Genomic DNA, 14,672 nt, shown 5'->3' on the forward strand with positions numbered 1-14,672 from the left:
TAAAACTGGCTCTCGTGTGGACCGACACAGGAAAGGATGACCCAAAGTTACCTCTGCTGCAGAGGATAAGTTCATTAGAGTTACCAGCCTCAGAAATTGCATCCCAAATAAATGCTTCACAGAGTTCAAGTAACAGACACATTACAACATCAACTGTTCAGAGGAGACTGCGTGAATCAGGCCTTCATAGTCAAATTGCTGCAAAGAAACCACTACTAAAGGACACAAATAATAAGAAGAGATTTGCTTGGGCCAAGAAACACGAGCAATGGACATTAGACCGGTGGAAATCTGTCCTTTGGTCTGATGAGTCCAAATTTGAGATTTTTGGTTCCAACCGCTGTGTCTTTGTGAAAGGATGTTCTCCTTATGTGTGGTACACTACCGTGAAGAATGGAGGAGGATGTGTGATGGTGTGGGAGTGCTTTGCTGGTGACACTGTCAGTGATTTATTTAAAATTCAAGGCACACTTAACCAGCATGGCTACCACAGCATTTTGCAGGGAAACGCCATCCCATCTGGTTTGCGCTTAGTGGGACTATCATTTGTTTTTCAACAGGACAATGACCCAACACACCTCCAGGCTGTGTAAGGGCTATTTGACCAAGAAGGTGGAGTAGTGCATCAGAAGACCTGGCCTCCACAATCACCCGACCTCAAACCAATTGAGATGGTTTGGAATGAGTTGGACCGCAGAGTGAAGGAAAAGCAGCCAACAAGTGCTCAGCTTATGTGGGAACTCCTTCAAGACTGTTGGAAAAGCATTCCAGGTGAAGCTGGTTGAGAGAATGCCAAGCTTGTGCAAAGCTGTCATCAAGGCAAATGGTGGCTACTTTGAAGAATCTCAAATATTGTCACGACTTCCACCGAGGTCGGTTCCTCTCCTTGTTCGGGCGGCGTTCGGCGGTCAAGGTCACCGGTCTTCTAGCCATCGCCGCTCCACCTTTCATTTTTCTATTTGTTTTGTCTTGTTTTCCCGCACACCTGGTTCACATTCCCTCATCAGACTGAATGTATATTACCCTCTGTTCCCCCCATGTCTGTGTGTGGAATTGTTTGTTGTTACGTGTATGTGCACGTCAGACTGGTTTGCGCCAGGTTATGTCAACCCGTATTTGTTTAGTTTTCTTAGTGCCGTGTGTTTGTTCACCGTAATAAAGGGCTCCGTTTGCTACCCAATTCTGCTCTCCTGCGCCTGACTTCCCTGCAGCCAGTTACGCACTCGCTACAAATACTGTACATATAACGTGATTTGACATCATTTTAACTGTGGCCAAGGGCCTTCTAATGTAACTCTATGGCAGCTCCCAAAGAGCTAGAATTTTCAATATCTAGCCTTAGACTTTGCATTGACGTAGTGTCCCCAGTGACAGAACACTGAGCCAATCACGGTGCTACTCTCCGTATTTTATGCTGGCTTGCCCCACCACCACAGAAAGCACTGAGCTAGGCTGAAACACCTGCATTTTGGAGCTGCCTTACTCAACAAAACAAAAAAGAGACCATGTTTTGTATGCGGCTTTATTAACTCAATGAAATATATTTTTTTGTACTTTTTTTTGCGAACTGATATGTGACACGTATTAATATTTATACTTTTTTTGCTAAAAATGTGGGGCTCAAAACAGGTTCCGCCCCACCTGCCGTTAATGACGGGTTGCCACTGTTTAGGTGTCAAGTGGATTTTGCACCCCTCAAACACAGGAAATAGATTGCTGAAAAGGAAAGATCCTCAGGTGGGAAGGGGCATACATGTTGCTAATGTCATGTATCCCTCCTTCTTCCCTTCCTTCTCTCCTCCTCCTTCACCTAATAACCACAAGTGCCCCTGTCCACCTCTCTTCCTCTCCCCCTCTCCTCCTTGCCCGGTTGTCTGTACATATCTAGGATCAGTTTATCCTCTCCTAATCCTAACCTACAGCCAGTTAAGCCAAAACCTAAAAACTGACCACCCTAACTTCATCCTAGACCATTCCTCCAGCCTAGCTAATCAGATTACGACTGAGATAGGATTAGTATAGGAGCAGGTGGGACACTAAGACTGTGTCCAAAATGGCACCCTATTCTACATAGGGTCCATCGGGCTCTGGTCAAAAGTAGTGCACTAAATAGGGTGCCATTTGGGACAAAAACTGAGACAGGCTGGAGGCTGTACACCAAGGAATAGGGAGAGAGAGAGAGGGGGGAGGGATCCTAAGGATTAGTTCTATTGGGCTCTATCATAGTAGCTGAGTTAGAGACACTTATAGTGCCTGGAAGATTGTGACGGGACAAAATGTAACCCTCAACTACTTCATTTTCATAATTGATATCGTCATCATAACATTTAACAGCTTCGACTTTATCATCATCAACACTTCTTCTGTAACTTCCCATTTCGTTTCGGATTACCTGGATGCTACTGTGACGAAACAGGTAGGTGACAACACTGCTAGCTACCATACTGACACTGTGCTGAGCTCAATGAGCTGTACAATGAATTCAGCTTAATGTCTGGGCTTGAAATGTCAGTGAAGTAGAGGTAATATGCTCAAAGGTAAGGCCCTTACTATCGTTTATGTTAAAAGCACAGAGTAAATAGGCATATTTCTTAAGATCTATTGTCTGTCATGTATGAGTCATCTGTGTGTTTTCTCCTAGCTCAGAAAACATTATAACGAACAACAAACATAATATTTGGAAGTCTACTGCATCGTATTCTGTCGTTTATCAGGAAGCACCAAAAGAAAATGGATTCTGTGAGCATACCGACCCACTACGTGTGATGTCAGTCCCATCCTCTGTGATGACATCACCACCAGAGCCCCATCACCATAGAAAGAAGCATTGTGATTGGCTGAACCTTCATTAGGACCAATAATGTCTCTGACAGTGGACGAGACAGCTGGGGATCTACCAGTGAGGGACGTAGGGCTAATGAGAGGAGGGCTGATGCCCACCGTACCAGGTAAGAAGGATGGAGTGGGGAAGATTGAGATGGGAGGGGGTGGGGGGAGAAGTGTGAGGGGACAAGACAATAAAAGAATGCAGAAGAAATTAGTAACTGAACAAAACAGTGCATTTACATTTTACATTCATGTCGTATCAAATGTTAGTATCAGGAAATAAATAGATTTGATTGAAGCAATGTGGTTTAACACCCTGTCTCCTTCGCTTTCTGTCTGTCTCTCCTTTGCCAGACTCTGTGAGAGGCGGAAGATCATGGAAGAAACCACAGGTGCTCAAGTTAAAAGGTCAAACAAAACCAGGAACTCACAGATCAAAACCAGGAACTCACAGATCAAAATGACAATGTGTCTATTTCTGGGAGTTTTTCACCTCTAATCCCTTCTCTGTCTTTCTTCCTTCTCTATCTTTATTCCTTCTCTTGTCTTTCTTCTCTAGTCTCTTCCTCTCTTAATTCTTCCCTCTCTCTTTCATCCCTCTTAATTACATTTCTTTCTCTTCTTCTTCACGGTCAGTTTCTTCCACCTCTCCCTCTCTCTTTATTCCCTCTCTCTTTCCCCTCTTTCTCCCCTTTCTCTTTCGCTCCCCCCACATTTTTCCGCACCTCTGTTCCATTCCCTTATTTTCCCTCTCCTTCTTCCTTCTTTTTCTTCCTCCTCTCCATCAGACCGTCAGAGGGTGTTCCAGGTGCCCAGGGAGCAGCTGGAGGACCAGTGTTTCCGTCTGCAAGAGGAGAACAACCTACTGAGACAGCACACACGCACACAGGAACAGAGGCTACGCAGGTACTTGTCCAATGAGACACGCTTCTTTTTGTCCTGCATTACATAACATTTTGTTACGGTGTGCCCTAATGAACACAACCCAGCTGAACCAGACCACCCAATGTATATCCTCCATGTCCTCTCTCCTCAGGATGTCCACCAAGCTGATGCGTCTAAGGGAGGGGCGTCCGGGTGAGGCCGGTACCAGGGTCAGGGAGGGGGACATGGAGGAGATGATCCAGGAGCTGGAGGCGCGTGTGGCCACCCTGGAGAGCCAGAAGGGGGCACTGCAGAGCAAACTCAGCATGGCCAGGCAGCACATCATGGACCTGGGGCCTGGACGGAGTTACCACAGACTCAGAGGTACCTAGCTGTCTGTGTAACTATAGGGCGATATTTTGAGTCATGTATTTTGAGTCATCTATCTGAAAATAATTCTACACAATATTGTTTATGAAATTCTATTTATTGTCCTCCCTCCCTGTACGTCATCACTGATGTGACATGACTAAATCTCTACCTGGTACAGCCAAAAGAGGAGTGGCCACCCCTCAGAGCTTTGTTCCTCTCTAGGTTTCTTCCTAGATTCCAGCCTTCTAGGGAGTTTTTCCTGTAAAAGCAATGCAGATGCTTCTACATCTGCATTGCTTGGTCTTTGAGGTTTTAGACTGGGTTTCTGTATATCACTTTGTGACAACTGCTGATGTAAAAAGGGCTTTATAAAATACATTTGATTGATTGACTAAATTAGTGAAAGCTATCCAGTGGATCCTCTGTAGGCTTTCACTGATCCAATCATATTGGATAATGGAGGAATTAAGGAAATATGCATTTCAACACAGGACACCTTTCCCCTTTCCCCTTTCAGGGCGGGGAATGGATGGGCAGGGAGGAGTCAGACGAGCAGCACAGACAGCTCCGGCCCACTACGGCCTCAGCCTGGAGGACACCAGAGGAGAGATTGAGAAATTGTAAGGAAAGAGAGAGAGAGAGAGAGAGAGAGAGGAGAGAGAGGGAGAGAGTGGGTGCGTGAGCAAAAAAACAGTTGAGTAGAGAAGCAAGTGTCCAACATTCGTTCAACGTTCTTCCCTCCCACCTTACCCCTCCACTACTGTACCACTACTAAACAGACATACGTTCCTCAGGTCCGTGAGTGAATGCCTGTCTGCATAAAAACAGACCATTATAATTGCAAATCACTCTGATGCAACCCATGAGGCAGATCATAGGCTATGTTCCAATATCCACACAGGCAAACCACTTAGAATACATGCGTCATTTAATACATTGCTTCATTCTAAGTGGTATTATTATGAAACCACATCAATTTCCTAACAGTACACTAACAGACCCATAGATGACAATGCTTTGCTCTGTGGCCTGTGTGATCTTACTTTACCAGACGCATAACTACTCCTCTTTCCTCTCCCTCCTATATTTCTCCGTCTTCTTTCCTCTTTGATCCAGCAGGTCCAGTGTGATCGAGACCCAGAAGATGAGGGTGACAGAGCTGGAGCAGGCTGCCCAGTCCCTGAGAGACACACTTGGGGAGAAGGAGAGAGAGATAGAGGACAGTATGAAAGAGATGAGGAGACAACAGGCCGGCGGACACAGGTGGGGGCAGCTCACACACACACACACACACACACACACACACACACACACACACACACACACACACACACACACACACACACACACACACACACACACACACACACACACACACACACACACACACACACACACACACACACACACACACTTACCCATTCCTACTTCTTAGCACACCACTGCACTGTAGTATGTTGTGAATCTAAACGAGGACCTTTTCCTTCTCCAGGATCACTATAAAGGACAATGTGGACGTGATCCGCCTGCAGAAGAATCTGTCAGACAAGAGCGCTGCCCTGCGTGTCAGCCAGGAGAAGTTCAACGTGCTGCAAGAGGTGGGAGGCTCTCTCTACCTCGTTCATCCTTCTTTCACTTCATCATGATGAGAAACTGACAACCTCTACCCTGTTCTTTCTTTTTCTCTCCCTCTCTTCCCCCCCCCCCCCCATTTCTAGGCTTATGAAGCTCAATTGGAAGAGGTAGTAAGAGAAACCTTCAGTATAACTATGAACAATCAGTCAATACCATGAAAGAACTTGTATTGACCGTCTAATATTTCATATGTCCGCTAAAGGGTCAGAGGTCACTGAAGGAGAGCCAGGGGGCATTGCTGGAGAAGGTAGAGGAGCTGAGTGAACAGCTGAAACAAGAGAGACAGAGAGCGCTGACACTGGAGGGACAGCTCACCGCTGCCACTCTTTCTATGCAAGCCCTCGAGGAGGTATTGCAACGAGTCTGCAAGTAGGGGTGGAGGAAGTAGGTAGAAGTTGTCCCTCCCTACCCATTGATACAAGGCCAAATACTTCTAACTTTATACTATTCTATTCAGTTCCAAGAGAGAGTGTCAGACCTGGAAGGAGAGAAGAATCTACTGAAGGACAGCTATGATACACTCCTGGAGAGGTGAGGAATTAATTAACTATAGTAAATGGACTGACACTCTTTCTGTCTTTCTCTTTCTTCACCTGCCCATCTCTCTCTCACTCTCTCTCTCTCTCTCTCTCTCTCTCTCTCTCTCTCTCTCCTTCTCAGCACTTTATCTGCCCACAGCCATGTGGAGGAGAAGGTGGATAGAGAGAGAGAGCTGGAAAAAGATAGGGAGAGAGAGAAAGAGGAGATCTGGAGGATGGACATAAAACGGCTTGAGGAGATTCTGCGAGTGGAGAGGGAGGAACGAGGGAGGCTGGAAGAGGAGAAAGAAAGGTTGCAACGGGACAAAGAGAGGATAGAGGAACAACAGGAGAGGGAGAGAGGTGAAGGAGAGAGAGATTAAGTTCAATACTACTTATTGGTAAAGCCAAGAGTTTCTTCTTGGCCATGTGACCTGACCTAGGCTGTGTCTCAAATGGTACACTGGCTAGTCCCAATTTTAGTGCACTACATGGGGAATAGGGTGCCGTTTGGACAAAGCCCTGGCATATAACTAGGACCTAGGATTTTTCCTGGTCAGGTCACGTGGTCTAGAAAAACTCATTACTTATTGGGTATCAATTGTGTTATAAATATCATAGGCAGTCTATTCTATTGTTTGAGAATTCTTTTTATATGAATTTTCAGAGTCCATTGAGTCGATTAGAGGAAAACATGATCGAATGGAACAGGAAGTTCTACAGTACAGACAGGAAGTGACATCACTGCAGGAGAGACTGGACTCAGTCACAAAGGTGGGAGGTTATTATTGACATGAATAACATGTTAAGAATATGTTAATATCAACTTAATAATATACTGTATGTTATAAAACAGTTTTGCTCCGTTTTTCATGTCTCCCCATTCTCTCTTCTTTTTCTTCTTTCTCCCTCCGTTTCCCTCAGGAGTTTGACATGAGTGTTGAGGACCTCAGTGAAACCCTGATACAAATTAAGGTTAGTCCCTTCTCAGATTAGTTAAACAACGACAATATAACAAGGTAACAATATAAGAGGTCCTTTAAACCTTATTAACTTTCTCTATTACTGTGCATTTTGTAATGCCTTTCGTAGACATTTAGGCTACAGCAGGAGGGCCGTGAGGGTCTGCGGTTCCTAGGGATTGATGGGAAGGTGGAGGACTCATACAGAGAGCTAAGGGACCTACAGGCATCCCAAGCAGAGACTGTGTTAGAATTACAGAAGACCAGAGACTTACTGTTACTGCAGCACCGCATCAATAATGATTTGCAGGTAGGCAGATAAGCCTACTGGTTTACCTTTTTAATTTCTATAATTGTAAAGCAATTTTGGGTCCTTGAAAAGAGATATATAAATCCCATGTATTATTATTATTATTATTATTATTATTATTAACACACACACACACAGGCACGCATGGACGCTTGCATACACACAAAGGTAATTATGAAGGTTATCTTACATACTCTCCTCTTTCCTTCCTTCCATCTTAACCCCCTCTCCTCTGTTCTCCTTCCTATTCCTGTCCTGTCACAGGCTGAGTTGAACACAATGATAGAGAGAGCAGAAAGAGAGAGGGAGGAGACCAAGAGGAGGGTAGCGGAGAAAGATAAACTACTTGGAAGAAGAGCCTTGCAAATCAACACTTTACAAGGTAAGAAGAATGTGGTAACACTTTATTTGAAGGTACACATATTAGCCACAAATTTGTAGTTTATAAGTGTATAAATTAGTAGCTTATAAGGCCTTTATAATTTGTTATTAGCCATATATTAGGTCTTAATTAAGTGTTTTCTAATTCAAACATTATAAGTCATGTTTTACCGGCCAATCCTTAATAACCTCATTGTAAGCCATAAGAGTAAGTTACACAAGAAACAGACTCTTAGTAAGCGGTCTCAATGTGGGACTCATAAGGGCATAGTACCTCAATATGTGATCCCTATAATAAAGTGTGACGACTTACAATGTTTGAATAAGATATTACTAATTCATTCAAATGGTATCTAAATAATTATTCTTTAAAGGAATAATCCACTCAAAAATGATCTTTCGTATTTCTTTCATTAGTCTACTGTTGATACAGTCCCAAAATGTTTTGCATGTCAGCAGTCAAGTTTTCAAGATATATGATTTACAAGAAGCAAAGTGTAATGTCGCGTTCACATGCCAGTCAGAACGAGCAAACTCTGAAATTTCCAACTTGCTGATTCATTGAACGCGGCAAGTGTATAACTACAATAGTTAGCAAGTTGGAAATGTCAGTTTCCTCGTTCTGACTAGCACGTGAACGCGGCATTACTTGCCACATCATCATGATGATGCATTTTGCATTATATGATTCATTTTCATGATGTGGCAAGTTATACAGTTTTCTTTTTAAAAGTCCAATATCTTGAAAACTTGACTGCTGACATGCAAAACATTTTGGTCAGAAATGAAAAAAATACATAAATATAGTTTTGAGTGAATTATTCCTTTAATATAAAAAATTAAATTGAGCGTTATCTACTAAAGCTCAGCTCAGTGAGTTTAAAATCACTTTTTTCTTCTTCTTCTTTAAAGCCCAGCTGAAGGAGTTAGCCTACAGCCCTAGGAACTACAAACGGAACATACCACTACAGTACACCTGGCCGGGGGGGGACCAGGAAGTGGTACAGCCCATTGAAGACGACACCACTTTCTCTCAACTACGAGCGGGGGAGTCCCTTTTGGAGATCCACCTCAAGGGGGCAGCTTTCACCCCTGGGGGGCTACGGACCATGGGGGACGCCCGGAAAGGGGGGGTCAAAAGGTGAAGCGGTTGTGACCTTTTGCACCTACGCCCTCCTGGACTTTGAAATGCACTCCACACCCCTGGTTTCGGGAGGGCAACCCAACTACGGATTCACATCGAAGTACCCCCTCTCTGCCCATGATTTGGGGAGGCTGGGGGGTCAGGGGGGAGGGGTGCTGGTGGAGCTGCACCAGGCATTGGGAGGGGTGCGTTTCGTGACCCGAGGGGGGGCGCAGGTGCCACTGGTTGGAGCGGTAGAGAGGAGAGGGGAGCGGGTGAGCGGACGAGTCAACATCGCAGGTAAGTCTTAGCATCACCTGGTGTCATTATATTGCAGCAACAACGGTTTCAGCTATCATGGATCAACCACTGTTATAGCCACAATTGTGGCTTTATTATGTGTTCTAATGTGCATCATTGTTAGCAGAAACTATGCGAGGCCATGCAAATGTGGCCCAGTAGAACTGAAACATTAGATATACAGTATACCAGTAATATGACATACTGTGTAAAAAAGTATGATTGCGCCCGTCACTGAGACTCACCTATTATCCCTTGAAGGCTCTGAGGGAGATGTCATAGGGATCCTGGACTTCTGGATGCGTCTCTTCCCTCCTGCGGAGCCCATGGACACAATGACAGAGAGAGGAACGGACAGAATGACAGAGAGAGGAGCAGACAGACGGATAGAGAGAGGAGCAGACAGACGGATAGAGAGAGGAGCAGACAGAATGACAGACAGACTGATGGACAGAAGGACCATCAGTCCACAGAGACAGTGGAGCCCCATCTGGGCCCAGAGAGGTCTAGGCTTGGAGGACAGTGTGTGTGAGGTAGGCTACTGAGACAATTTTACAACAGGTCTGTCATTTAAAATCCCCAGGTTTTATAGAAATCCTACTTGGAAGATTTCCTGATATCTAGCTTATTCCCTCCTGATTCCAGGAATCTTCCAACTGGGATTTCTGTAAATCCTGGTAATTTGGGGAAAGTTACCGGAATATTGCAAGCCTAGCTCTGCTCTTAAAAGACCAAAGATTCACTGGGTGGTTGAATTCATGCAGAGCACAATGTTATTTTCCACTACAGCAGGAACCATTTGACTATGGCGGAGGTATACCCAACGAGCTGGAGGTGGGGCTAGAGCATTGCGTGGGTCTAAGCGCCCGCTGGCCGGGACTACTTCCGGACTCCTACCTCGTGTACCGTCTCTACGACCTGCCGCCTCACTCTTCCACCACAATACCGTGCAGCGCCGACCCACTGTTCAACGACACGGTCAGCTACCCTCTGGCCGTGACCACTGACGTTCTGGAGTACCTAAGAGGGGGCAGTCTCTGGGTCTATGTGTTCGATGACAATGATGATCAGACTCCACCTGCTTACCTGGCCAAGACACCCATACCACTCCGCCCGCTGGCAGCAGGACGACCTATCAGAGGTGAGAAAAGGACAGTTGTCATCAACCCTAACCCTACCCTATCTATCACCAATTCTGTAGAGCTACAGGGTGCCCTTGATTAGATCCGTCAGGTGTCTTAGTGCTGAGTTGGAGTAAAACCCTGCAAACCCTTAAACTCTTCACATTGTTAAAGACAAAATAGATCATATTGATTCATAGAAATAAAAAGTACTCCTGAAAGTTGTAATAGTTGAATGCACAAGGTGCAATTTTAAAACTGGTTAGTGAATCAGCAGTTTTCCTCTTTTCATGTCAGTCATTGCAGACCTTAGAGAGCTATCTATAACTTGTCAGAAATGTCCAGATCAACTAGCTCATGTCAGCTAACATTTTTAGCTAGCTTTTTTGCCAAATGATTGTGCTGTAATGTTTGAGTGACTCAAATATCACATGAACACACATAAGAGATGGCAAAATGTGTAGAACTGCAGGAAATCAGCTTTAAATCTGCAAAATTGTCTCTGCACACAATGTGTAGATTTGCACAAAATGTGTAGATTTGAAGGAAATTAGATTTAAAACGCACCAAAAAAGGTCTCCATCCTATGGCAAAATGTATATAATTCAGGATATAAGCTTTAAACCTGCAAAATGTTCTCTCCGTCAACAAGAGGGTTGTGAACAGTTTGTGTCATGAAGCTGATCCTAGATCTGTACCTAGGGGAAACTTTGGTCGCACCCTGAAGCCGTGCTTCCTGCTATACCTCGCTTCCTTCTGTACCTTGCTTCCTTCCTTCCTTCCTCCCTTCTTTAATTCCTTCCTTACTCTCAGGTGACTATGTTCTGAGGGACACGGGTGGCGGTCCGCGGGGGATGGTCCGCGTGTTCATACGATGGATTTACCCCTTCCAACCACCAGAGGGCAGCACCCAAAGACACAAGGAGATGGACAGGATGGAGAGAGCAATGGAGAGGAGGAGCGAGAGAGCAGAGGAACTGCCGAGGCCTATTGCCAAGCCTAGGGTGAAGGTATGGTTCACATTTCATTTTTACATAGACTGGTCACATTAATTGTTAGCATCTCCTTTCTCTTGCAACCTTTTTCTACCTCTCTTTATATTCTCCTTATTTCAGTCAAAGGCTGTTGAGCCTAGAGTGGACAGACCTGCTGCACAAAAAGAGACCAGCATTCAGGTATGGAACACACTTGCACACAAACAACCAACCATTATCATCTGAATATGCAACAAAGTATTTGCTCTATTATGAGATTTGAAAAACTCAGAGATACTGAGTTATCACTCTCTGTACCTGTTAGCCCAAGCCCCGTCCTCCACCAATCAAGCTGCGATTACCCCAACCCGACGCCCAATCAGAGCGAGCCACACCTGTGACATCCCCAGAACCCAGTGTCGCCACACCCCTCCAGTCTCCAGCGAGAAAACGGGCCACGCCTCTTAGATCACCTGCCACACTCCTTCTGACACCTGGGACGAGTCAAGCCACGCCCTCCCAGTCGCCCACCAGGAAGCAGGCGACCCCTCTGAGGCTACCTGAGGTCAGAGGTCAGAGTTCACCTGTGTCAGAGTTGACCCCATCTCGACCTGACTCAGCTCGTTCCACCAGGAGTTCCGCCAGCGATGATAAGAGTTATTTTAAGGTGAGTGGATATAGATAGTATAGCAAAAATTTGAATGCAGACAATGGCCATAAGCAATGCTAACATGTAGGAAAGACAATCGGGCTCCCGAGTGGCACAGCGGTCTAAGGCACTGCATCTCAGTGCTAGAAGCGTCACTACACACACCCTGGTTTGAATCCAGGCTGTATCACAACCAGCCGTGATTGGGAGTCCCATAAAGCGGCGCGCAATTGGCCTAGCGTTGTCCAGTTCTGGCCGTCGTTGTAAATAAGAATTTGTTCTTAACTGACTTGTCTAGTTAAATAAAGGTAAAAAAATATATATATAATTTATTTCTTTTTTTACTTTCAAAAATAATAATAACGAATTATAGGGAATAATTGCAAAAGCAGGATCACATTTAAAAGATGTGTATAAGACTAAAAGGACTGCAAGGAATAGAGACACAGTATAATGATTTGATCATCCTACGTTAAGAGTGAACTTTTGACATCTTTATCTCTTCCTCCCTCTCAGGACATCCCCTCACTGGAACAGGTGTCTATGGAAGAGGAGGAGGAGGAGCAGGAGGAGAAAAGTGACAAAGGTGATCATTCATTACAGCGCTATCTATATCTTATTTACGACCAATAAAGTACTCTTGTCCTGGAGTTGAATAAGAATATCCTGATGTCATGAACAGTCATTGGTTCTGCTTCCCTCTGTAGCCCAAGTGGATAGTGAGGTCATGGAATCCAGAGAATCAAGGACCTCCAACCGTAGTGACGTCATCATTATTCCTCCATCTTCAAGGAGAATCAGAAAGGTAAGAATCAATCAATCAATGTGTCAATCAATTAGGTCTGGTGACCGGCTGATTGATTGAGGTAAGAATGAGAAAAATAGACACCTTACATTTTTATCAAATCTTCAGTGAAATCTTTATTTCTGCGTTTCAGGGAGACAAGTTGAGAGTGGAGATTCTCTCTCTCTCTTTTGAGCCCACCTCCCGAGTGGCTCTCGATGAGTCAGTGCAGCGCGTCTATGTGGAGTACCGCCTCCTGGGAGTTCCCATGGAAACCACAGAGACACCCATGTCCCTCCGTAAACCATCGGACGGGGAGGAGATCCATTACAACTTCACACGAGGTGTGTGTGTGTGTGTGTGTGTGTGTTCGGAGGGGTGTAGGTGTTGATACTCAAATTCCCTGTCTCACCATATATTCTTTATTTCCCTCATTCTCCCAGTCATCTATGTGGACAGCTCTGAGGCAGCCCCACTAAGACAGTACCTGTACACCATGCTGGAGGGAACTGACCCAAACCAGGGCAGGTGAGTGACTGAGTGACTGAGTGAGTGAGTGAGTGAGTGAGTGAGTGAGTGAGTGAGTGAGTGAGTGAGTGAGTGAGTGAGTGAGTGAGTGAGTGAGTGAGTGAGTGAGTGAGTGAGTGAGTCTGGAATGTAATGAATGTAATGGTATCATACACGTGTGTTTGATACCGTTACATTCATTCCTTTACAGCCATTACTATGGCTCCGTCCCCAATTTAAAGTGCCACCAGCCATCACTGGATGATACTCATGAATGTGTATGTGCCATTTTCAATAGAGTCAATACATGCTATAATGAGTGTCTACCCAGGTTGAAGTTCACTGTGGTCAACGAGCCAATGGATGATGATGATGACGAGGAGTGTACCGACGTTGGCCACGCTTTCCTGGACTTACAGGAACTGCTGCTGACAGGAAATGACATCACTGAGCGGCAGATCGACAGTGAGATTCTATATTTCTATTGTTTTAAATATTTCTGTGACATATTCTATAATTTCTCCTCCCTTATGCACTGCATTTCTTACTCTACTCACCCATCTTTCTCTACCACTCCTCTCTCTCTCTCCCTAAATAGTTGTCAGTGTGGATGTAGAGAAAGAGGTGATGGGAAAACTCAAAGTCTCTCTGGAAGCAGCAAAGACTTTGACTGGGATATACTGGGACTATCGCCAGAAGAGAGATCAAGAGACCAAGAGTGATGAAGAGAATGACGAGAAGGAGGAAGATAAGGAGCAAGAGGAGGAAGAGAAGGAAACATTGAAGAAAGAAGATGAAATACAAGTGATAGATTATGACATTGATGATGATGACAGTGACTTTTACTAAAAGTGGAAATATGAAAAGGATATCATGAAACAGATAGGAATTGTGGTCCCCGTGAATAGATTGTGTGACTGACAAACTGACCACTCTTAAATAAAGAATATTGAATAACAGTAAACGTCTGACCTTGTATAATAAAACATATTATTGTCTGATCAAGTTATTATTTTTCGGTGTGTAAACTAACCAAATACTGTATAAATACTATCATTTACATTTTAGCAGACGCTCTTATCCAGAGCGACTTACAGTAGTGAATGCATACATTTCATACATTTTTTCTCTGTACTGGTCCCCCGTGGGAATTGAACAAACAACCCTGGCGTTGCACACACCACGCTCTATCAACTGAGCCACACGGGCTCAGTAGAACCTTGTAGAAATGGAGATCAAACTGCATCTATAAAAATAGCTGTTTGTTTGATCAATGAGTCCTATGGCAATGATACTGTTTATCATCTCGTTATGATCACAGTGGCTTTAATTTACTACCATCTGCT

At 44.6% G+C, this 14,672-nt stretch overlaps 2 protein-coding genes across 6 annotated transcripts; both read left to right on the forward strand.

Moving 5' to 3' along the window:
- The first annotated feature begins 1,510 nt into the window (after nucleotides 1–1,510).
- On the forward strand, nucleotides 1,511–9,058 carry LOC106608963 (protein fantom-like). 5 transcript variants are annotated; one of them, XM_014207232.2, is made up of 17 exons: nucleotides 1,511–2,416; nucleotides 2,715–2,948; nucleotides 3,181–3,234; nucleotides 3,615–3,732; nucleotides 3,863–4,074; nucleotides 4,580–4,682; nucleotides 5,182–5,325; nucleotides 5,555–5,660; nucleotides 5,781–5,804; nucleotides 5,900–6,046; nucleotides 6,155–6,228; nucleotides 6,358–6,578; nucleotides 6,883–6,989; nucleotides 7,140–7,190; nucleotides 7,308–7,487; nucleotides 7,752–7,869; nucleotides 8,781–9,058. In XM_014207232.2, exons 2-17 carry the CDS (start codon nucleotides 2,861–2,863, stop codon nucleotides 9,011–9,013), a joined length of 1,980 nt encoding a protein of 659 aa, XP_014062707.2. In that variant the 5' UTR covers nucleotides 1,511–2,416; nucleotides 2,715–2,860; the 3' UTR covers nucleotides 9,014–9,058. The 5 variants fall into 5 exon arrangements, with proteins under 5 accessions (XP_014062707.2, XP_045577786.1, XP_014062706.2 ...); XM_014207231.2 differs by having other exon boundaries at nucleotides 1,516–2,416; nucleotides 5,179–5,325; XM_045721832.1 differs by having other exon boundaries at nucleotides 1,518–2,416; nucleotides 3,181–3,218; nucleotides 5,179–5,325.
- Nucleotides 9,057–14,285, forward strand: LOC123743765 (X-linked retinitis pigmentosa GTPase regulator-interacting protein 1-like). Its single transcript, XM_045721829.1, has 12 exons — nucleotides 9,057–9,291; nucleotides 9,553–9,824; nucleotides 10,081–10,432; nucleotides 11,226–11,422; nucleotides 11,528–11,587; nucleotides 11,712–12,053; nucleotides 12,552–12,621; nucleotides 12,743–12,840; nucleotides 12,974–13,163; nucleotides 13,263–13,347; nucleotides 13,658–13,791; nucleotides 13,925–14,285. The coding sequence occupies exons 1-12, from the start codon at nucleotides 9,057–9,059 to the stop codon at nucleotides 14,173–14,175; spliced, it is 2,286 nt and encodes a 761-aa protein (XP_045577785.1). The 3' UTR covers nucleotides 14,176–14,285.
- Nucleotides 14,286–14,672: the final 387 nt, after the last annotated feature.

The sequence above is a fragment of the Salmo salar genome, chromosome ssa07 (genome assembly GCF_905237065.1).
Source record: "Salmo salar chromosome ssa07, Ssal_v3.1, whole genome shotgun sequence".
Lineage (NCBI taxonomy): Eukaryota > Metazoa > Chordata > Actinopteri > Salmoniformes > Salmonidae > Salmo > Salmo salar.

Bases quoted from the DNA above. Each gene is read 5' to 3' on its own strand.
- LOC106608963 (XM_045721830.1), top strand. From the start codon at position 2,861: ATGTCTCTGACAGTGGACGAGACAGCTGGGGATCTACCAGTGAGGGAC. The intron at 4,683-5,178 runs GTAAGGAAAGAG...TCTTTGATCCAG, and splicing joins AGAGGAGAGATTGAGAAATT to CAGGTCCAGTGTGATCGAGA. The intron at 5,805-5,899 runs GTAGTAAGAGAA...TGTCCGCTAAAG, and splicing joins ATGAAGCTCAATTGGAAGAG to GGTCAGAGGTCACTGAAGGA.
- LOC123743765 (XM_045721829.1), top strand. From the start codon at position 9,057: ATGCACTCCACACCCCTGGTTTCGGGAGGGCAACCCAACTACGGATTC. The intron at 9,825-10,080 runs GTAGGCTACTGA...TTTCCACTACAG, and splicing joins TGGAGGACAGTGTGTGTGAG to CAGGAACCATTTGACTATGG. The intron at 13,164-13,262 runs GTGTGTGTGTGT...TCATTCTCCCAG, and splicing joins CCATTACAACTTCACACGAG to TCATCTATGTGGACAGCTCT.